Genomic DNA, 24,170 nt, shown 5'->3' on the forward strand with positions numbered 1-24,170 from the left:
TCATATAAATGGAATCATAAAATATGTGGTCTTTTGTGTTTTTTTTTTACTTAACATAATGTTTTCAAGGTTTTAGCATTTAATAGTACTTCATTCCTTTTTATGGCTGAATAATATTCAGTTGTATGGATATACCACATTTTGTTTTTCCATTCATCAGTTGGGGACATTGGGTTGTTTCCACTTTTTGATTATTAGGAATAATGATGTACAAACATTTGTGTGGTTGTGTTTTCAATTTTTGGGTATATACTGTTCCAGGAGTTGAGCTGCCAGGTCATACAGTAATTCTATATTTAACTTTTTGAGAAACTGCCAAACCATTTCCAAAGCAGCTGCATCATTTATATTCCACCACCAATGTAAAATAGAATGAAATTTCCCCACATGCTTGTCATGCTTGTTATTATCCATCTTTCTGAGTATAGCTATTCTAGTGGATGAGAAATGGTATCTGATTGTGGTTTCTTTGTGTTTGTTTTTCCCTTGGGGGCTAATCCAGTTTACTATTTATGGGAAACAAGTGTTTCTTAAGTCTCACTACCTTCATACTAATCTGCTCTTTCAGTTTTAAAGGGTGACAGGCAGATGGCAACTCCCAGGCATCTCACAAAGTAGGCAAGTCACCTTAGGGGAAAAGTTAGATATATTTGAGATAGTATTTTTACATTAATATTACTGCTTCTTGTCTATGACAAGGAGTATCTTTCAGTTTAAGTCTTTAGTCTCTCTTAGCGATATTTCATAGTTTTTAGTATACAAATTTTCATTTCTTTCATTCCCAAATATCTTATTCTTTTCATGCTGTTGTAGATGGAATTGTTTTCTTATTTTCACTTGTGGATTATTCATTGCTAGAGGATAGAGATACAGTTGATTTTGTATTCTGAAACCTAGATGAACTTGTTTTTTTTGGCTCTTACAGATTTTTGTGTGGATTCCTTAGGATTTTTTATATATAAAATCATGTCATTTGTGAAGAGAGATGTAATGCTTCTTTTTTACAATTTGTATGACTTTTATTTATTTTTTATACCTAATTTCTTTAGCTACTCCTTCCAGTACAGTGTTGAGTAATGGTAGCAAAAAGGGACATCCTTGTTTTGTTTATGTTTTTAGAGGTAAAGCTTTCAGTCTTTTACCAGTCAGTATGAAGTTAGCTTTGGATTTTTTCATAGATGCCCTTTATCAGATTGAGGAAATTACTTTCGATTCCTAACTTTTTGAGTGTTTTTATCATGAAAAGATGTTGTATTTTGTTAAGTACTTTTTCTGTGTCTATTGAGACAATGATGTGGGTTTTGACCTGTATATTAATATGGTGTATTGCAATGATTGATTTTTCTATGTTGAACTGATCTTGCATTATGGGATAAATTCCACTTGGTCATGGTGTATAGTACTTTTTATATATTGCCATATTCAGTTTTATAGTATTTTGTTGAGGATTCCTGTGTCTGTATCAGTAAGGGATATTTGTCTGTAGTTTTCTTGTAATGTCTTTGATTTCAGAATGAGGGTGATATTGGCCTCATAGAATGCATTGTAAAGTATTCTCTCTCTTTTGGAAGTGTTGATAGGATTCACCTATGAAGCCATTTGGTCCTGGGCTTTTCTTTCAGATCAGTTTTCCTTATTATCAAATCAGTCTTTTTACTTCTTATAGATATACTGATATTTTCTCTTTTTGAGTCAGTTTTGGTATTTTATGTCTTTCTAGGAATTTGTCCATTTTATATAGGCTATGTAATTTGCTAGCATACGGTTGTTCATAGTATTCCCTTATGATATATTTTTTTTTATTTCTGTAAGGTTGGTAGTAATGTCCTTTTTTCCAGTCCAGATTAGTAATTTTAATCTTATCTCTTCTTATCTTGGACAGTATGACTAAAGGTTTCGCAATTGTGTTTTCATTGATGTTTTTGTGTTGTTTTTTTCTTCTCTATTTCAAATATCCTCACTCTTTATTGTTTCTTTTTTGTTCTGCATGCTTTAGAGTTAGTATGCTTTGTTTTCTAGTTTCTTAAGGTAGAACATTAGATTATTGATTTTGAGATCTTTACTTTCATTTAGGCATTTAAAGCTGTAAATTTTCCTCCTAGCCCTACTTCAGCTGAATGCCATAAATGTTATGTTCTCATTTACATTTCAAGGTATTTTTTTCCCCATGGATTTGAGTTAGTCTAGAATCCTTTCATTTCAGCCTAATGGACTCCCTTTAGTATTTTTTTATAGGTCAGGTCTGCTAGCAATGAATTCTCAGTTTTTGTGTATCTGGGTATGTCTTTATTTCTCCTTAATTAAGTTTTGCTAGATATAGATACTTCTATTGCCAGCCTTTTTCTTTGTGCTCTTTGACAGGGTCATCTCAGTGCCTTCTGACCACCACGTTTTCTTTCTTTTTTTTTTTTTTATGTGTCAGTACTTTTAATGTTGTGTACATCAAATTATAGTAAAAAGATGACTATAAACAACATGCAGCCCCTCTATTTTCATGAACAGCACAACAGATTACAGTGAACCGAGTTTATATTCCACCATCAAGTGTGGTTCTCCCATTAGTTCACTTTGTGACGGGTCATTAAGAATATCTTCAAATCCAATAGTCTCATCATTACCCCTCAGGATACCCAGTGAAAGGTTTGAACTTGGAAGAAATGGAAGACGCTGCACCTGCTGCACTGCCTTGAACTCCATTTGTAATTTTAGTGGAGCAAACAGACCCTGGATGTTTCTTAGTGTGGAAAAATTCATTTTATCTTGGTTGAGCTGGGAATTTTTTTCTGATAATTCAAGAGGATGACTGGGCAAAAGTTCATTTTTCACACAAGGAAGGCCTTTTCGAAGAAGATCATGACTTTCAAAAGGTCCACTTGCTGAAAGTTCAGTAACTGGAATACCATCCTTTAACTGAGATCCAAGTCCTCTGGCATTCATCTTCACTTGCTCTGTGAATAGCCTCTCAGCCCCGTTACCATCCACCACGTTTTCTAATGAGAAATCAGATTTTTTTCTTATTGAGGCTCCTTGTTAAGTGAAACATTGCTTCTTTCTTGGTGCTTTCCAAGACTTTGAGAGTTTTGTTATGAGGTATCTAGGTATGGGTCTCTTTGGGTTTATTCCACTTGGAATTTGTTGAGTTTCTTGAATGTGCGCGTAAATGTTTTTAATCAAATTCAGGAGTTTTCAGCCGTTATTTCTTGAAATAATTCTTTTTTTCCCCTCTTCTCTGGGTGTCCTGTTGTACATGTATTGGTATGTTTGATTGTGAGCCACAAGTCTTTTAGGCTCTGTTCATTTTTTTTTTCATTATTTTTTCATTTTATTCCTTAGATTAGATGATCAACTAACCTATCTTTGACTTTGCTGACTTTTTATTTTGACAATTCAGATGTTTTTCAGTTTGTTTCTCTTTTTTTATTCCTTCATTTGTTTCTTAAATTCCACATACGAGTGAAATCGTATTGTGTTTGTCTTTTCCTGACTGGCTTATTTGACTTAGCATTATACTCTGTAGATCCATCCATGTTGTTGGAAATGGCAAGATTTCATTCTTTTTTATGGCTCCAGTATACATACACACACACATACACACTACATCTTCTTTATCCATTCATCTATTGATGGACACTTGGGCTTCTTTCATAGTTTAACTATTGTAAATAATGCTGCCATAAACATAGAGGTGCATGTATCCCTTTGAATTAGTGTTTTTGCATTTTTTGAGTAAATACCCAGGAGTGTGATTCCCGGATTATAGGGTAGTTCCATTTTTTAATTTTTTAAGGAACCTCCATATGGTCTTCCCCAATTGCTGCATCAGTTTGCATTCCCACCAACAGTGCACAAGGGTTCCTTTTTCTCCACATTGCCAACACTTGTTTAAGTTTTTGATTTTAGTCATTCAGGTAGGTGTGAGGTGATGCCCATGATGGTTTTGATTTGCATTTTCCTGATGATGAGTGATGTTGGGCATCTTTTCATGTGTCTGAGGGCCATCTGTTGTTCTTTTGAGGAATATCTGTTGGTGTCTTCTGTCCATTTTTCAATTGGGTTATTTGTATCTTTTTGGTGTTGAGTTGTATAAGTTCTTTATATATTTTGTACACTAACCATTTACTGAAAATTTCATTTGCAAGTATCTTCTCCCATTCAGTAGGTTGTCTTTTGGTTTTGTTGGTTGTTTCCTTTGCTGTGCAGAAGCTTTTATTTTGATGTAGTCCCAATAGTTTATATTTGCTTTTGTTTCCTTTGCCTCAGGAGACCCATCTACAAAGATGTTGCTATGACCAGTGTCAGAGAAATTATTGCCTATGCTCTCTTCAAGGATTTTTCCATAAAAATGGTCTCATATTTAGATCCGTAATCCATTTTGAGTTTATTTTTGTGTATGGTGTAAGAAGATGGTCCAGTTTCATTCTTTTGCATGTAGACTTTTTCCTATTGCATATTCTTTTTGTTGAAGATTAATTGACCATATAATTATGGGTTTATTTTGGGGGTTTTTTTCTTTTTTTTTTTTTTTAAAGATTTTTATTTTTTGACAGAGAGAGACAGCGAGAGAGGGAACACAAGCAGGGGGAGTGGGAGAGGGAGAAGCAGGCTTCCCTGCCGAGCAAGGAACCCGATGTGGGGCTCGATCCCAGGACCCTGGGATCATGACCTGAGCCAAAGGCAGACGCTAAATGGCTGAGCCACCCAGGCGCCCCTGGGCTTTGTATTCTGTTCCAGTGATCTGTGTGTCTATTTCTGTGCTAGTATCATACTGTTTTAATCATTACAGCTTTGTAATATAAGTCGAAGTCTGGAATTGTGATACCTTCAGTTTTATTTTTCTTTTTCAAGATTGTTTTGGCCATTCAGGGTTTTTTGTTTTGTTTTGGTTTGATTTTTGTGGTTCCATACAAATTTTAGGATTGTTTGTTCTCATTCTGTGAAAAATGCTGTTGCTATTCTGATAGGAAATGCATTAAATCTGTAGATTGCTTTAAGTAGTATAGACATTTTAACAATATTTGTTCTTCTAATCTATGAGCATGGAATGTCTTTCCATTTCTTTGGGTCATCTTTAATTTCTTTCCTCAGTGTTTCATAGTTTTCAGAGTACTTTCATCTCTTTGGTTACATTTATTCTTAGGTATCTTATTCTTGGTGCAATGTAAATGGGATTGTTTTCTTAATTTTTCTTTCTAGTTTATAGTTGGATAAACTTTTTTTTTTTTTAAGATTTTATTTATTTATTCATGAGAGACAGAGAGAGAGAGGCAGAGGGAGAAGCAGGCTCCCTGCGGAGCAGGGAGCCCCATGTGGGACTCGATCCCAGGACCCTGGGATCATGACCTGAGCCGAAGGCAGACGCTTAACCATCTGAGCCACCCAGGCGCCCTGGATAAACTTTTTAATAGGAGATAGAAGACTACTAATAAAATTCAGGCAAGAGACCATAAATACAAAACTAAATGGCAGGGGGATGGGGAATAGAGAGAAAAAAATGTACTGCAGAAGTATTTAGGAAGGTAAACTTGGCAAGAAAATGAACGATTTGTTGAGGGGTAAGGGGTGGGATGGGAGGAGAGAGTTAAAAAGAGGGGGAATGAGTCTGAAATGTCAGGCTTAAGAGATAAGTGATACTACCAACCTAGGAAGGGAATACAGAAGCTAGAGAAGATGAAGGGTGGTGGATTTACTTGGGGGTCAAGATGAATGTGAAATACCTGTGAAGTTTGTAATTGGATAGGTAGTCCTCAGGAGAGGCCATGAAACAGCACCTATGGATTTGAGAGGTATTTGTATATAGATAGAGTTCATTTTGCAGTATTTAATGAAGGTGGAAGAGGAGATATTCCTGATAGACCCCAACATTTAAAGGGGAGGGTACAGAGGAAGAGAAGTTCATAATGGAGATGGAAAAATGTAGAGGAAAAAAAAAAAGGAGTGCTCATCCCCTTTTCTGCTCCCATCGAAGTTTTAATTGGTCACTGTTGCTAATATTCTCCCAATAATTTTTCTTATACTTTCCCTTTAGCACTCACTGTCCTGTTTAGCCCTAAACTTTAATATCACAGCCATTTACCTGTCTGGGAAGTGGCATGGAGTAAGACATAGAATTTTTACCTTACACTTACACCAACTTGGTTTTGTCCTGGTTTCCTTGAATCTTTTCAGTTTAGTTTTAAATGAAGAGGTAGAATGAAGTTAATAGGGACCTATCCTTTGAAGTTTCTGGGGGAACTAAGAAAACAAAAGTGGTTCGCTCATTCCTTAGAAAACAGTGGATGTTCAATAAATACTACTTTCTTTCCTTCACATCTTTACAGCCATATCAGAATTCTTTTCTTTCTTTGCTCTGTTATGAGGAAAGCAGCTTATACCAATTTACACTAACACATGAATGGTGTTTAAATCCTTACACTATGTGTTGGAATGGATTGCTTTCACAAATGAATTTAAGGAGTAAAATTTTAAGTATTGTGATAAAGTGAAGGAGGATATGATTAGCCAAGATAAGGAGAGATACTTTAGGGCAGTATGCATACAAGTGGACTAAATCCTCTGAATTCTTGGTATCTTTCACTCTTTACTTGTTCTGAATCTTCAAACAATCCACCTCAGCCTCTGTGTAGCTTTCAAATAATTCCTTAAAAATACTATTCTTTCAGAAAGAGTTTGATTTAAAATGGTCAAGAGGTTATTTTATGCTATGGCCTGCTGCCTGCAGTGTGGCTATTCTAATATTGTTGATTGAGGACACAGAAGAGCTGATTTGGAGCCATTGAGTAGTTTAGGATGACCTGGGCAAGTCACCTAACTTCTCTCAGGCTTAGTTTCTTTATGAAAGGGAGATAATATACTTGTTTCAAAAACGTAATTGTGGAGAATGAGTAAGGTCATGTATAAGTAACTGTGAAAGTGTTATCTATGCAAATGTGAAATACTAAGTAAGCATACGTGATTATAATTGCTTTTGTCTTATACTCACTTTGAGATCATGGTCACTTACTAATGCTTCCTTTAGTGTTTTCTCTTTTCCTTTTTAGTTCCAGAAGTTATTATCTTGCTATCAGTTGTAACCATAATCATATGTCAGGAACTTTTCTGCAGTTATTTTGAAGCATCAGTTTGATAAGGAGATAAGCTACATATCTTAAAACTATTTTGCTTGCTTTGGAATTTTAGTAGGTTTTTAGTATGGCTTCCAGCAGGATGTTTGTTATTTGTATCTGCTTTTTATAGTGAAGGAATAATGAATAATATATATTTGAAAGATAAAAACAAACATCTTAAGCATTTGAACAGGAGAAAGGTCCCTAGATTTATTTTTATGAATTAAATCACTCAGAACAGTTATCAGTAGAGAAGTTAACTTGCCTGCCTGCTACATTGTTAAATATGAGAATGAGCTTGCCATTTTTGTTTACTTTAATATTGGTTCATTATATAAAAATGAAAATCAGTTTTAATGATTATTTTCTAGGAATCAGTATTTCTAGTTGAAATTACTTATGATTAGTGTTGAGTCACTAGACTATACTTGTGAAAACATTAAAAAATGGTCATTTTGGGGTTTTGTTTATGTTGCTTTAAATTCCTTCATAAATGTATTCTGAGTGCTTTCAGAGATTCTTAAATTTTTTTCTTGTGAATAATACATTCACATGTGTAACAGGCCTCTGTGGGCACAGATGGTCATAGGTTTAGGTATTAAGAAAATATTCTGTGGATCATGGCATTTCCTAGAATATTACTTACTCCAATTTTGGAGTTCCATTCCCCTCCCTCCCTTCACTTCAGAAAACATAATGGAATGAAAATGAATGGAAATTGTCTTGAATCTGTATGATTAATTTTTTAAATAGGTTTATTGAGGCATAACTGATACATAGTAAACTGCATATATTTTAAATGTGTACAGTTTTTATTTCTTGTGGGCAGTGTATAATTGGGTTTTGCTTTTTTATACTTTCCCTTTAGCACTCACTGTCCTGTTTAGCCCTAAACTTAATATCACAGCCATTTATCTGTCTTGGGAAGTGACAGTCTTTGACATTTTGGGGAATCATTTTTATTTTACTTAGTGTGATTATTGATATGCCGAGATTAGAGTCTGTTATCTATTAGAGTCTGTTATCTATTCTTTGTTATTTATCCCTATTGATCATTGTTTCTCTTTTTCTGTCTTCATTTGGATCCATTAAGTATTTTTTGTGATTTTATATTATCTCCTTTTTTGGTCATTGCCAGTACCTTTTCTGTTTTGTTTTAGTAGTTGTTTTAGTGTTTATAGTATATATCTTGAACATATTAAAGTCTGCCTTCAAGTGTGAGTACACAACTTGTCATGTAAGAATGTTACAATAGTTGACTTTCCAATCTATATACTTTTATTTTCGTGCATTTTACTTTTACATATGTTTACATATGTTATAAATTCCACAATGCATTGTTATTATTTTTGTTTGAGTAGTTATCTTTGGAAAAGTTTAGAAAAATAAAAAATCTCAGGCATTTACTCTGTTGTTACTATTTTCAGATCCATATTTCTGCCTGATAATATTTCCTTCTGCTTGAAAGACTTTATCATTTTTAGTAGTATTTGCGTCTGTTGCTGATGAATTCTTTCAGCTTTTGTATGTTTGAAAATGTCTTTATTTTGCCTCTGTTTTTGAAAAATTTTGACTGGATATAGAATTCAGCTGGACAGTTTTTTATTTTTTCAGTGCTTTAAAGATACATATTGTTTTTATTTGCATTGTTTCTAATGAAAAATCTGATATCATCTTTATGTTAGTTACTATGCAACATTTTTGTTTTCTTTTTTCCAGCTGCTTTTAAGATTTTCTCACCATTTTGAGCAATTTAATCATTATGTGCCTTGGTGAATTTTTCTTCATTTTTCTTGTTTTTGGAGTTTTTTGAGCTTCATGCATATGTGGATTTGTGATTTGCATCAAGCTTGAAGATTATCAGCCAATTATTCTCCAAATATTTTTCTGCTCCTTTGGAGCAGAATTCCTTAGAGTTTTCAATTACTCATATTATTAGGCCACTTGAAGCTGTTCATTAATGTGCTTTTCAATTTTTTGGATTATCATTTTTCTGTTGTGTTTCTTTTGGGTAGTTTCTATTGCTGTGGCTTAATTCCAGCTAGTTTACATCATCTACACTGTAGTTTTTACCTATAGAAGTTTGATTTGGATGTTTCTTTTTTTATGTCTTCCATTCTCAACTTCTTGGATATATGGAATACAGTTGGAGCAACTATTTTAATGCCCTTTTCTGCTCCTTTTCGCACCTGTGTTAAAATGTAGTTTAAATCTGATTTAATGATTATTCTCTTCATTATGAATTAGGTTTTCCTGCTTTGCATGCCTGGTAATCATCAATTATATATAAGACATTGTGAATTTTACCTTGTTGGGTCCTGGATATTTTGTATACCTATGAATTTTCTTGAGGTCTTTTCCTGTTCTGGGATTCACTTATTGGAAGCAGTTTGATCCTTATGTATCTTGCTTTTCTGATATATTGGGTGGCTTTAAGGAGTGTTCTTCAGTCTAGGGTAAATTGCTCTATGAAATATGAGTCTTTCTAATCTAGTTTGTGGGAATAGGCACTCTTTTTGGCCTGTGTGAATGCCTGGGACTTTTATCTTTATTCCTTTTCTGTTACACTCCTCCTTTAATATGGGGGTTAGCTTTCGTTATTCATGCTTAATTTATTTCCTTTCCGTCAGAGAGCATAGTTTGTGGTATGTGACTCTTGGTAATTTTTCTGTTTGTGTCCTTATTTAGTTTTGTAACTATACCACTTTTGCATGAAAAGATTTATTCTCTGTTGGATTTAGAGTTTTATTTAGTAGAGTTTTATTAGTTAATACTAAGTGTGTTGTTCAAATCTTCTGTGGACTTACTAGTCTTGCCTCTATTAAATAGGAAACAGATGTATAAAATCTACCACACAATTAGTGAGTTTGTTTCTCCTTAGAAATTTGTTGGTCTTTGCTTTTTATATTTTGAAATTTTTCATGCAAATTTGGAATTAAAGCTTCCTGGTAAATATAATCTTTTATCAAAATACATTGACCCTCTTTTATTTTAGATTTTATTTATTTATTTGACAGAGAGAGAGACAGCGAGAGAGGGAACACAAGCAGGGGGAGTGGGAGAGGGAGAAGCAGGCTTCCGGCTGAGCAGGGAGCCCGATGCAGGGCTTGATCCCAGGACCCTGGGATCATGACCTGAGCTGAAGGCAGACGCTTAACGACTGAGCCACCCAGGCGCCCCTGACCTTCTTTAATTGTAGTAATTCTTGCCTTAATATTTGCTTTGACTTTTATCAAGGAATCAACATTGGTATTTTTGGTTAGTATCTCAGTGATATATTTATTTTATTCCTTTAATCCTTTTGGGTTAAAATTTTTGTTCTTAGTAAATACCTTAGTATTTGTGGGTATCTTAAAATGCAGTGTGATTACAACTATCTCTTAATTGAAGCATTTAATTCATTAACTTTTTTTGTAAATACTATGTATGTATATTTATCACCTCATTCATCTTTATTGGGGTGCTTTTCTTTACTCATTTCTGTTAGCATAAACTCTTCTATATTTTCCTCTTCCAGTGGTTCAAAGTTTTGCATTGTTATTACTCTTTTAGTGGTAACTCAAAAAATTTCACTAGTATACTAATATTAAAGTCAGAATTCATCAGTATTTCTATTCTTTCAACAAAGATCTTAAAATATTCTTTCTAGCATTTGTTTCATCTTTGACATTATTGCCTATTATTTTACTTCCTCCTGGTTAGTAACCTTTTGTGTTACGAGTTTTTTGTTTTTTGTTTTTTTTAACCATTCAGTATTCGTTTAGATTTACCCATGCATTTTCCAGTTTTTTGCTCAGTTTTGCTTTTTTCACTTCTATATGAGTTTATTTCTCCTCTTTCAGAAATCTCTTATATTTGAGTTTGAGTGAGGTTTTTCAAGTTTTAAACCCTAAGGATGTTAGAAAATGCCTTTTCTTCATTTTCGTGTTCATGTTACTGAACAGTACGTTAGCTGAGTATAGAACTTCAGATTGACTATTATTTTTTCTTAGTTAGTTTGAATATAAAGTTGCATTGTCTTCCTGCTTCTATTGAGCTGATGAGAAGTCTGCTGTTAGTTTTGATATTCTTATATAGGTAATTTTTGTTGTTTTAATATTCCCATTTTGTTTTTGGTGTTAGGATGTGTCCATGTGTAGATTTGTATTTATCCTACTTGAGACTCAATATGCCATTTTTAGTTTGAAGATTTTAGGTAGTTCATAGATATTATTTTTTTGAATATTGTACATTTTCTTCCTGGAACTTCTTAGGTAGTCTGTTTTCCTTATCTTTATATTTTCCATCTTGTTATTATTCTGTATCTTACTTTTGAGTAATAGCTTCAGTTCTGTGTTCCAACTTACTTCTTCTCAGTTTCCTCCCTTTGTCCTTTTTTCTCTTCCTCCCATTTTTCAATTTATTTTCCCTTTCCCATATATCCCCTCCCCCTTTTTTGGGAGCCTAATTGTGTATTATTTATAATTTATCCAGCCTAATAGTGTATGATTTGTAGTTTATCCATTTGTGTTTTTAACCTCTCCCTCCTCCCTTGTTTTTTTTGTTTTGTTTATTTCCTACCCTGCTTTCCCCCACTGTGTAAATTTAGTGAACTGGTGATCAAAAATATTTTGTAGAAGAGTTTTTATTTGCTGACTAGTTCATTATAAATAGATAGGGAGTCAAAAGGAAATTAGTCTAATTTTGATTCAGTATCTTTTTAGCAAGTATGTAGTTACCAGGCTTTCCTAACATGCTGTGTGAAAAGGAAATCAAGAGACTGTCTTGGCTCCTAAATTAGGTCGTAAAATCTTGAGTTGATTCATGTTTGCTTTTGCTTTGTTTTGATTTTTTTGTTTTGCTTTGTTATTCTCTCATTTTCTTCTTTCCTCTGGAACATTAGTTGCGTTTGAAACATTAACTTCAGGAAATGTAGAGCTAATTATAGTAGCCTATTTATTCTAATTTCATGGTCTTTGTTACTCTAAACTACTATGTGGGGAAAAATAGAATACTTTTCCTGTTTTTCTCAGTTGTATATGTTTTTATTTTGAAAGTCTATAAAATATGTTTAGTATTTGATGACTTCATATCTTCCTATGGCAGATAATAAATTACTAGTGTTCTATTCCTATTACACTGGAGGCTGAATAACATAAGGTTAAGAGCATGGGCAGTGGATCCAGGCTGTATTGTTTAAATCCCTGTCTCTGCTTTTTACTAGCGGAATTACTTAAACTCTCTGTGCCTGTTTTCTCATCTATAAAATAGGGATAATAATAGTACTTATTTCATAGTGTCATTGTGAGAATTATAGGAATTCATTTCTGTAAATCACTTAAAAGAGTGTCTAACATATAGGAAACATTCAGTTTATGTTAGCCATTATGTTTTTCTAGTTCTGTGAAAAGTCACACAGGTAGTGTTACTGATAGGAGTAGAATCTGGGTGTTCTAATTCCAGTCTAGATGAAGCAATGTTTTACCTGTCAGGAGGTTATGCAGTCTTTTCTAGTATAAAAATTTCTAAGTTAATAAATGAATCTAATAAAGTTAAAATAACTTGTTTTATCAGTAGTAAAACATATTTGAGTACATATGGGCTGAGCACTGTGTTAGGTTTTGGGAATACTAAGGTAGACACAGTTTATATTCTAAAAAAGCTATAGACTAGTCCTGGAAAGAAGACAAAAAACCATGTAAAACAGTTATTTCCATAAGATAGAAATGTAGAGAATCCAAGGGAATAGAGAGGAGAGGGCATCCATCCTTTCCTTTGGGAGGGTGGAGCAAAGGGGAAACAGTCTTGGAAAATTCGGTAGACAAGGTATCACTAAAAAATCATTATGATTATTCACAGAGTAAGATAATAGATGAAAGAGAGTTTAAAGTGCTGTCTATATGTTGTTCACTATTTAACTTTATTCTGAAATCTTCTGTTGAACCTTAGAGCATTTCAAGAAATTAACTGATATTTACCTTTGAGTTTCATAACAATTAGTAGTTTATTCTTCATCTCATTCCCAGCTTCAAAAATCTTTTTTTTCCAGTGCCTTTTATACATTTATTTTTCATTATAAAAGAAATACATGCTTTTTAAAATTTTAAAAGATTTTTTTTATTTGAGAGAGAGTGAGAGAGAGAGAGAGCATGAGCAGGGGGAGTGGCAGAGGGAGAAGGAGAAGCAGGCTCCCCACTGAGCAGGGAGCCTGATGTAGGGCTCCATCCCAGGACCCCGGGATCATGACCTGAGCTGAAGGCAGACACTTAATCGACTGAGCATCCCAGGCGCCCCACAAATAGGTGCTTTTTGCAAACAAAGTCGAATAATAGGAAGTATTTATTAAAAGTAAAAGTTCTCTATTCCCCATTTTCTTCAACCTTCTCAGTCTCCCTGAAGATAAACCAAACAACAAAATGCATGATATGTATATGTCTGCATCTTGCTTTTAATAATAATTTGTCTCCTTTACTTTGCATTCAAGACATTTTACTACATATTTCAAGGCTATTTTTTCAATTTTATTTTTATCAAAATGTTTTAGGCTCTAACTAAAATGAATTATTTTTTCTGTATCCTATCATGCTTCATACTTTCCTCACCTTTTTGTCTTTGCTTATGCCTAGAATGCCCTTCACCACTTCATGTTCAAAGTCCTTTCTGTCCTTAAAAGTCTTTTTATTTTTTAAAAAAATTTTTTTTATTGTTATGTTTATCACCATACATTACATCATTAGTTTTAGCTGTAGTGTTCCATGATTCATTGTTTGTGCATAACACCCAGTGCTCCGTTCAGTACGTGCCCTCTTTAATACCCATCACCAGGTTAACCCATTCCCCCACCCCCCTCCCCTCTAGAAGCCTCAGTTTGTTTTTCAGAGTCCATCGTCTCTCATGGTTCGTCTCCCCCTCTGATTCCCCCCCTTCATTCTTCCCTCCTGCTATCTTCTTTTTTTTTTTCTTAACATATATTGCATTATTTGTTTCAGAGGTACAGATCTGAGATTCAACAGTCTTGCACAATTCACAGCGCTTACCAGAGCACATATCCTTCCCAGTGTCTATCACCCAGTCACCCCATCCCTCCCACCCCACCCCCTACTCCAGCAACCCTCAGTTTGTTTCCTGAGATTAAGAATTCCTCATATCAGTGAGGTCATATGATACATGTCTTTCTCTGTTTGACTTATTTCACTCAGCATAATACCCTCCAGTTCCATCCATGTCATTGCAAATGGCAAAATCTCATTCCTTTTGATGGCTGCATAATATTCCATTGTATATATACCATATCTTCTTTATCCATTCATCTGTCGATGGACATCTTGGCTCTTTCCACAGTTTGGCTATTGTGGACATTGCTGCTATAAACATCGGGGTGCACGTACCCCTTCGGATCCGTACTTTTGTATCCTTAAAAGTCTTTTTAAATAATAAATCCTGTTAAGCTTTCCTACTTTCCGTACTTTCACCCCTCTTTTAGTTTTGAAAGTAATTTTGTGTTTCTAAATTGCCATTATACTTTGTAACTTCACTTTCAGTACCTAACACTTTCTATTGTGCATACAGCTATATGTTTGATTTTGTGTGCCCTGGGCTATACTGACAATTCCTTTAAAGCAATATTATCTGTATTTGAGCTTTGTAATACTTAAGTGCCTATTTATAAAGTCTGTTATGTACCTATTTACTGAATAAATGTGTTTTAGATAAGATATATAATTACTCTTAGGAATACTGATTTTAAACTGTCTTGGGGATAAGTTGAGAGAAGCATAGCTGTGAATTGAAACTAAAACTTGATTTCTTTCCTTGGTTTGGTTAAATATTCAAAATAAATTTTGAATAAATCTCTGAGACATTGTTGTGTTTTTTTTTAGGAAACAAAGATTATGGTAACCTGATTTAACCTTTTTTTTTTTTTTAAGATTTTATTTATTTGAGAGAGGGAGAGCACACAAGTCGGGCGGGTGGGGGTCGTGCAGAGGGAGAGGGATGCAGGGGCTGGATCCCAGGACCAGGACCCTGAGATCAGGACCTCAGTGAAGGCAGACACTTACCTGACTCAGCCACCCAGATGCCCTTTAACCTGTTTTTAAAATTAAAACTAAAATTTTTAAAAACTAAAGTTGTGATAACAAGGATATAAATAAATGCATGTCTCAAATATTTAATAGGATAAAATTTTAGGAGCAGTTCTTTGACTTTTTTGAGGGAAACTCGCCACTATGATTATTTGCTTAACATAATTTAACATATATGTAGTCACTAAAAACTTTTCGTTTCCTTTTCAGAGAATGCAGAGTCTATTGATCTTAAACAGTTTTTTGACCAACATTTTTCACATATATATTACGTGTTCTTTGAGAATTTTGTGACTATTGAAGCTAGTCTTAAACAGAAAGGTAAGATGTTATAATTGGTCCTGGCTTATGTTGATGTTTCAAACAATTGTCATAAGTAACCACTTAAAAATAGACTCTTGGACATTGGAATTTTAATGTTATTTCACTTTTTTTTGTGAAACATCTTTTAGATACCCTTTCAAAGTATGGGTTAGTAATACTGTCTTCATTCTTTTGAGAAGGCTTGGAAGATTTGCTTTTTACCTGGTCAGATTTATTTACCCGTTTCCTCATTTTCTTTGCTCTGCCTTTAGATGCCTGTGAAGTTTGAGCAGTCATTCTCATATTTTCATTTTCAGAATTTATTCTAAGTTCTCCCCGGTATATTTTTTTGTTTGTTTTTTTAAAAAAGATTTTATTTATTTATTTGAGAGAGAGAGAGCATGTGCACACGCACATGAGTGGGGGAAGGGGCAGAGGGAGAGGGAAAAGCATACTCCCCACTGACCAGGGAGCCCCAGGCAGAGCTTGATCCCAGGACCCTGAGATCATGACCTGAGCCCAAGGCAGACACTTAACTGACTGAGCCACCCAGGCACCCTTCCACAGTATATTATTTGTTTTTAGATATAAATATGTAGAATCTAAATTAATTGTTGAAAAAAATAGAGATGCTACAATATTATCTATACATTGAACAGAATATGCTTTAAACATTTTATTAAAGAATCACTGAGAAAATACTTTAGTGCTTGAAATATTTTAAGCTTTTTAAATGGTAACAATGAGGACAAAATGATAATGATTAAAATATTTTTCTGTAAAAATGTTTTAGGTCACAAGTCTCAGAGGGAGGAATTGGATGCTATACTTTTTATTTTTGAGGTAAGTATCTGCCAATCAACTTTTTTCCCCTCCAAAATAATTCTTGAAACATACAAAGGAATATATTGAAACTATAAAATAGCATATATCAAAAGACTGAATTTGCTGTGCTTTCTAAGAATTGAATCACATTTTTTGACCTAAAAATATATCTGATTTAATTCTTAATTATTTTTTGAAATACATGTGTTGTTTTTAGGTAGAAATAGAATTATGTTTTTATACATTTGACACCACAGAATTGGTAATACTATAAAATAGTTAAGTGTTTTATAAATTGTTTTTCTGTATTACTTTGGATTGGGTTGGGACAAGTCTTTATTGTTAAATAAACAGAAGGAAGTAGCAACATTTGATGCTCTACTAAAATTTATATTTTGTTTTTGGCATACTGATAAAAATTAGGGTCCCTTCACTTTTAAAATAACTCCTTGCTTCTTCATTCTGTCTTTCAAATCAAGCAATGATAGGAGTATTTTGATCTTTAGCAAGAATTCAGAGATCTGGAGAAAGCCAGGATTAGATCTTGTGACTTGAAAGACAGTAAAGAATTTGGAAATCTGTGTCTCAACATTGAGCTATTTTGTCTGTTGGTAATTAAAGATAATTCCGTTTTATACTTTGGGTACTTTGATATGGTTTAGAAGAATTTGAAGAATCTGATATCTCTCTTAGGTATTGATTTAGCTGTTGATTTAGTCAGAGTTAAAAAAAAAAAAGAATGGTTTTTGTTTTTGTTTTTTTAAGAGTTCTAAATGGAAGTAACTGGTGTTGGTACCTATTGTGCTTTATTTTCAGTAATCATTGTCCCTGAGGAATTGGCTTATGTTTATCTCTCCAGGTGTTTGCATGAACTATTTACAAAGGGGAATGTTAAAACATAGATGTTTTGAGAAAGAATGAAAGTATCAGCAGAAATCATTCAAATTATGTTCTCTAATATGGAATTAAATGAGGAAATCAGTAACAAGGAAATTTTGTAAATTTATAAACATGTGGAAATTAATGAACACACCCCCAAATAATCAGTGGCTCATAGAAAGATATGACATACCCAAACTTAGGGAATGCAGCTAACCAAGCACTCAGAGGAAAATTTATAGTTATAAACTTGATATGATAAAAGGAAGAATTATATCCCATCAATTACCTAAGCTTCCACCTTAAGAAACTAGAAAAAGAACCAAATTAAACCTAAAGCAAGCAGATAAAAGGAAATAATAAAGATTATAGCAGAAATAAATGGAAGAAAGATTTTAAAAATGGAGAAAACCAACAGAACTAAAAATCAGTTCATTGAAAAAGATCAAGAAAACTAATAATAGTTAGCCATACTGACTAAGTAAAAAGAGTGAAGAATTAAATTACTAAATTCAGGAATTAAAAAGGAATATCACTACCAGCTTCATAGAAATTGTAAGAGAATACTATGACCAACTGTATGCCAACAAATTTGATATATAAAATGGAAACGTTTCTATAAAGACAGGAAGCAGTGAGATTTAAAAAGAAATAGAAAACCTGAAGGAGTTAGAACTAGTGAAAAAATGAATTAGTGTTTAAATAAAATCCCACCAAGAAAAGCCCAGACCCAGATGACTTCACTAGTGAATTTTAACCAGACATTTAAAGAAAAATACCAGTTCTTCACAAATTCTTTAATTAAAAAAAGATGGTATTTCACAGTTCATTCAATGAGGCCAGTATTACCCAACCAAAACCAGACAAAAACAAGGAAAGAAAATTATAATAAAATATTTTCATGAGTATTGGCACCAAAAAAATCCTAAAAAAAAAAAACAAAGGTAAACCAAACCAAGATACATATAAAAAGGATTAAAAGAATTATACAACATCACGAAGTGGGATTTATCTACGAAATACAAAATTTAACATCTAAAAATTAACCAACTAGTAATAACAATTAAAGACAAAAAAATTCATGTTATTATCAATAGACAAAGAAAAAGCATTTGGCAAATCCAGTACTTTTTCATGATAAAACACCAAACAAAATGGGAATAAAAGGAAACATCGTCAGTTTGATGTAGGACATCTATAAAAATACACATTCAAGACCATACCTAGTACTGGATACTGAGTGCCTCTTTCTTAAGATTAGGAACAAAACAAGGGTATCCACTCTTGCCATTTCTATTGAGTATTGCACTTGGTTCTAGCTAGCCAGGGAAATTAGGCAAGAGAAGGAAATAAGATTGAAAAAGAAGTTAAAAAAAAAGGTATCAGCAGAGAAGGCAAGATAATAATTTCTGGAAAGTGTTCCTTCAGACATTCATGCTTGCCCTGTGTCCAGGAAACTGAGGTGTATTGATTAGTTAATGGAAGATCTTTCAGGATCTTCCTTCTGTTAAAAAATAGTGTTTATTTTCCTCTATGTAATATATACTGATTGTCTTTAATGAATGACTGAATTTTCTTAGAATAAAAAGATGTTAGATACAGGGCTTTCTTTTTTTTTTTTTTTTTTTTTTTTTAAAGATTTTATTTATTTATTTGAGACAGAGAGAATGAGAGAGAGAGAGCACATGAGGGGGGGAGGGTCAGAGGGAGAAGCAGGCTCCCCGCCGAGCAGGGAGCCCAATGCGGGACTCGATCCTGGGACTTCAGGACCATGACCTGAGCCGAAGGCACTCGCTTAACCAACTGAGCCACCCAGGCGCCCTAGATACAGGGCTTTCATCTTTTGGAAAAAATATTTAACCTTTGTGCTGATGTTTTTTTACTTACAAGGGGGCAATAATATCTGCATGACCTCTACCTTTAGAGACTAATGATGATTTTTAAAAATCAAGAAATTTATAAATTAACTGACTTCCTCTTTTTGGAATAAAAAGCATCATTAGTGTTAATAATATGATACAGGATTTATAATCTGTTTTCTTCTGTTAAGACTACACATGGTTTCTTTCATCTTTATAGTAATCACATAAAAATAAAGACATGTTTATTTACATTTTATAAGAGGTTAAATCTGAAGTATAATAGTCATAATTTAGGAATGTTTCTTTTTTTTTTTTTAAAGATTTTATTTATTTATTTGACAGAGACAGAGATAGCAAGAGCGGGAACACAAGCGGGGGGAGTGGGAGAGGGAGAAGCAGGCTTCCCGCCGGGCAGGGAGCCCGATGCAGGGCTCGATCCCAGGACTCTGGGATCATGACCTGAGCCGAAGGCAGACACTTAACGACTGAGCCACCCAGGCGCCCCAGGAATGTTTCTGAGTAGTTTACAGACTTATCTTTTCAACTTCTAATTTTATCTCTTTCCACACCAAAATAAATACAATTACACAATTGTTGGCTAGAGAACTTTGAAGAGGGCAATGGTAAAGAAGTTTGTTTAATTCATGTAAAATTTCCTCATCATTCTCTTGTATGAGATGGACTAATAAGATCAAATCAAGTGGAAGATAGGTGTAAAACATGCATACTATCTTTTGGGGCAGAATAGTATAAAAGTACACATTTTGGAATTAAGCATATCAAGATTGGAATCAGTTCTTCCACTTTCTAATTTAAGCACATTACTTGACCCATTTTCTCATTTTTTAAATGAGATTAATAAACTCTCTCTTTAGGATGGTTCTGAGGATTAATGAGATACCATTACATGTAAAAATATCTAGTGTTTGGCCCTTATGAACACTTTGGTTCATGGCATTTCTGAAGTATAACAGTATAGTAAGAGCAGCAGTAACAACAAACTCACACACACAAAACTCATTCAGCAAGCGGATGAGTACTGGGAGCATAGTTCAGTACCATAGTAAGGCAGCTGTTGAACTAGATTAATTCACACAGTAGAAATTTGTAAAGGGAATTAAGGTAAAATTTTGAAAGTGTTATATGTAAAAAGTGTTTACTTCCAATTAATGAAAACCTGTATTAGTTTAACTGTAAGGATCCTGAATTTTTAAATATTGTTCTTATACCTATAGCCATCGTAAATATAAGTACCTTTGGGTTCACATGAATCAAATCAGTACAAATATTTGCTGTGATTTTTGTGAAAATCAAAACAGGAGGAAGAACTACTCAAAGTGAGACAAAATGTCACACAAATAGTAGTATCTGAAAGGATTCAGAACTTATCAGTAATACCCACAATATGGAAATTCTAAGAATAGTAAATGATCATTTTGAAATATGCTAGAGTTCGTTATTTATTTAAGATTTTATTTATTTATTTGACAGAAAGAGACACAGTGAGAGAGGGAACACAAGCAGGGGGAGCAGGAGAGGGAGAAGCAGGCTTCCCGTGGAGCAGGGAGCCCGATGTGGGACTCGATCCCAGGACCCTGGGATCATGACCCGAGCCGAAGGCAGACGCTTAATGACTGAGCCACCTAGGTGCCCCTAGAGTTCGTTATTTAATCCATAAAGGGGAATATACTTACTTTCCACATCACTGTAAAAGATAAACTTCATTAATGTCTTGTTCCAAATCTTCGTTAGTATAGCTTGTTGGGTTTTGTTTTTGGTGTTTTCAAATACTGATCAATGTGTCAGTGCTGAAATAGTGCAAGTACTGTCAGATTAACTCAAATGCTATTTTGTGTTTGTGATGCTGTCTTTTACATAAGAAACTGTTATAGGCTTATTATAAGCTCTTTGTTTAATTTTTCACATTGCACAGAATGTGGACTCATTACTTGCTTTTCATTCTTTGTTTTATTCATACTGATTTTTAGAAAATTTTACAACTTCTTCCAGAGAGAATTCATCAGCGATGGCAGTTTCATAGTATTGGTAAGTGATTTAAATATGTATTTCACATTTGACATAAATGATAATATATGAAAATGCTCTGTAGTGGGTTAGTCATTACTTGAAATGAATTTCTAGTTTATGTTTTAGTAAAAACAAATTAAAGAATATAGGACTATCCTTAATGGGAGTATGAGATAAAAATGTAGATGAAGGATTTCCAATCAAAATGGCATATTAAATTTCTTTGATCTGTCTGTTCCTTTACTTTAGTAATGATAAAACTAAAAAACCAAAAAAATAAAAGGCTCAGCATCAAAATAAACATCTCAGAATCAGAAATGTAAAGTGCCAGGTAGAGTGAATATTTGGGCTCCAGATTTGAAAGCAAGCGGTGTCATCCGGTAGTTTGCTCCACAGAAAATAGTGAGGGGAACTAGAGTTAACTTTCTTGCTTGCAGGGCCAGAGGAGAGCTTTCTAGATCATGGAATGAAGCCAAAAAGGAAAAAGGGCAAAAAAACCCCTGCTGTGGATTACTGTCAGAGACTAAGTAGGGAGGAGACCACAGACTTTCTGTTTCCAGGAACTAAGCCAAGGTGCTTGCCGGTTTGGAGTCTGGTCTTAATAACAATAACAATATCACCACAGGGCTCTTGAGCTCTTGTTCTCAGACATTTTCCCCCTCTGTGGTTAGAAGGGAGTCTGCAGGTAAGCATTGTTGGCTTTGGTTTGGGTGTCTCAGTGATGGCAGTTTTGATTGCTAATGATTCTCATGACCCTTCTCATTGGGAATATGTGGATGGCCACCCTGTCTACATTGTTGAACTAGAATGTTATAGGCCTTATATTCATTTGTAAAACGTATTCGTTTCTCTTAAAAACGAAAGTCATAGATTTTACTTAGGTCCCACATTTTTTAATCCATTATAGCCAGTGAAATCTTTTTGGACACAGTTTATAAATGGGCAGAGGATTCGAATAGACATTTCTCCAAGATATACAAATGACCAATAAGTACATGAAGAGATGTGCAACGTCGTTAGTCAGTAGGGAAATGCAGATCACAACTCTAAGGAGATACCACTTCACATCTACTAGGATGACTATAAGCCAAAAAATAACAAGTATTGGTGAGGCTGTGGAGAAATTGGAACCCTCGAACATTGTTGGTGGGAATGTAAAATGCCACAGCTGCTTTGAGAACCAGTCTGGCAGTTCCTCAGAATATTAAACATAGAGCTCCTCTATGACCCAGCAATTCCATACCCAGATATACCATACCCAAGAGAAAGGAAAACATATGTCTGCATAGAAATGTATACTCTAATGTTCATAGCACCATTTTTCATAGTAGCCAAAAGATGGAAATTACCCAGTGTCTGTTAACTGATGGTTAGATGAATAAAATGTGTTTTATTTCAAAAAAGAAGTCTCTTGTGGGGCTTTGAAACTATAAGTTTTCAAAAACTTTTATAAGTTTTATTTATTTCTCATAGACAGTGAGAGAGGGAACACAAGCAGGGGGAGTGGGAGAGGGAGAAACAGGCTTCCCATGGAGCAGGGTGCCCAATGTGGGGCTCGATCCCAGGATCCTGGGATCCATGACCTGAGCCGAAGGCAGACGCTTAACCAACTGAGCCACCCAGGTGCCCCTAAGAGTAGCTTTATTGAATTATAATTTATATAGGTAAAATTCATCTATTTAAGTAAATAATTTAGTGATAAGCCTTCCCAATTAATTCCAGAAACAAAAGGAACTCTGGACATCTAGGAAGGATATTGATGCAGGGGCTAAAACCAAAATCCTAAGTAGTAAAGTCTTTTAGAATGAACTTTTTGGATAAAGTTTGAGACTAAATATAACATACCCATTATATATAAGCAACTCTTACAACTTGATAATAAGATGATAAGACAAATATTTTTAAATTGGCAAAATATTTGAGTAGGTTTTATATCAGAAGAGATATGAATTAGTAATAAGCACTTGATAAGGTACTCAATAAAATAGTGAAATCCTATTTTGTGTTTCATAATCATAAAAATGTCTTTGAAGGTTGTTTATGAAGAAAGTTTTTTTTGAGACATCTGAACTTCAAAAGTTTATTGTATCTTCTAAGGAATGTAGCCTTAAATCTTCAGAAGAGCTTTAGGCTCTCTACTTGTCATGATTAATAATAGTCCAGTAAATGTCTAACTTTGAGAAGACACATAAGTGGTCATTTTTCTTTGTCATCTAGAAAAATCCTAAGACTGTTTTCTTTCATTTTTGTCTTATATATAAAGGAAAATAAATCAATGAATCTAGTTGATTTTTTAAAAGTAGCTTTTTTTTTTTTTTTAAGAATTTTTAAAATTTATTTATTTGACAGAGAGAGAGAGTGAGATGCTTAACTGACTGAGCCACCCAGGTGCCCCTAAAAGTAGCTTTATTGAATTATATTTTATATAGGTGTAAAATTCATCTATTTAAGTAAATAATTTAGTGATTTTCAGCAAATCTTTAGAGTCACCACTGTCTAGTTTTAGAACATTGCCTCACCCTGAAGTATTCCTTCAAGCCCGTTTACAGTTAGTGCCTTTCCCACCACCACAGTCTGCTTTCTGTGCTCAATAAATGTCTTTTTTTGACATTTCATATAAATGAAATCATATAATTTATAGTAGTTTGCATTTGGCTTCTTTCACTTAGCATAATTTTTTTGTTTGTTTTCCATATTATAACATGTATTATCATTCCTTTTTATTGCTGTATAGAGTACTATGATATGGCTGTATCATGTTTTATCTACTCACCAGTTCATGGGCATTTATATTGTTTCTAGTTAATTATACCTCACTTATTCTATTCGTTTTATTGTAGATTCCTTTCAGTTTTCTAAATATAGGAACATGTCAACTGCAATTTAAGATAGTTTTACTTTTTTTTTAAAGATTTTATTTATTTATTTGACAGAGAGAGCGAGAGCAGGAACACAAGCAGGCGGAGTGGGAGAGGGAGAAACAGGCTTCCCGCCGAGCAGGGAGCCCGATGCGGGGCTCGATCCCAGCACCCTGGGATCATGACCTGAGCCGAAGGCAGATGCTTAATGACTGAGCCACCCAGGCGCCCCGATAGTTTTACTTTTTT

At 34.0% G+C, this 24,170-nt stretch overlaps 2 protein-coding genes across 8 annotated transcripts in view; one reads left to right on the top strand and one right to left on the bottom strand.

Moving 5' to 3' along the window:
* Positions 1 to 24,170, top strand: part of LOC118002882 (ral GTPase-activating protein subunit alpha-1) — a 251,636-nt gene that overhangs the window by 22,344 nt on the left and 205,122 nt on the right. For all 7 annotated transcript variants that reach the window (XM_034993496.1, XM_034993497.1, XM_034993493.1 and 4 more), the window contains exons 2-4: positions 15,377 to 15,487; positions 16,263 to 16,312; positions 21,024 to 21,081. In XM_034993496.1, the coding sequence (XP_034849387.1) occupies positions 15,377 to 15,487; positions 16,263 to 16,312; positions 21,024 to 21,081 (219 nt within the window). The remainder of the gene's footprint in view (positions 1 to 15,376; positions 15,488 to 16,262; positions 16,313 to 21,023; positions 21,082 to 24,170) is intronic.
* Positions 2,414 to 2,970, bottom strand: LOC118002883 (proteasome maturation protein-like). Its single transcript, XM_034993499.1, has one exon. It carries the CDS (start codon positions 2,935 to 2,937, stop codon positions 2,512 to 2,514), a length of 426 nt encoding a protein of 141 aa, XP_034849390.1. The 5' UTR covers positions 2,938 to 2,970; the 3' UTR covers positions 2,414 to 2,511.

This window comes from Mirounga leonina, unplaced genomic scaffold, assembly GCF_011800145.1.
Source record: "Mirounga leonina isolate KUSES-001 unplaced genomic scaffold, KU_Mleo_1.0 Mir_84, whole genome shotgun sequence".
Taxonomy (NCBI): domain Eukaryota; kingdom Metazoa; phylum Chordata; class Mammalia; order Carnivora; family Phocidae; genus Mirounga; species Mirounga leonina.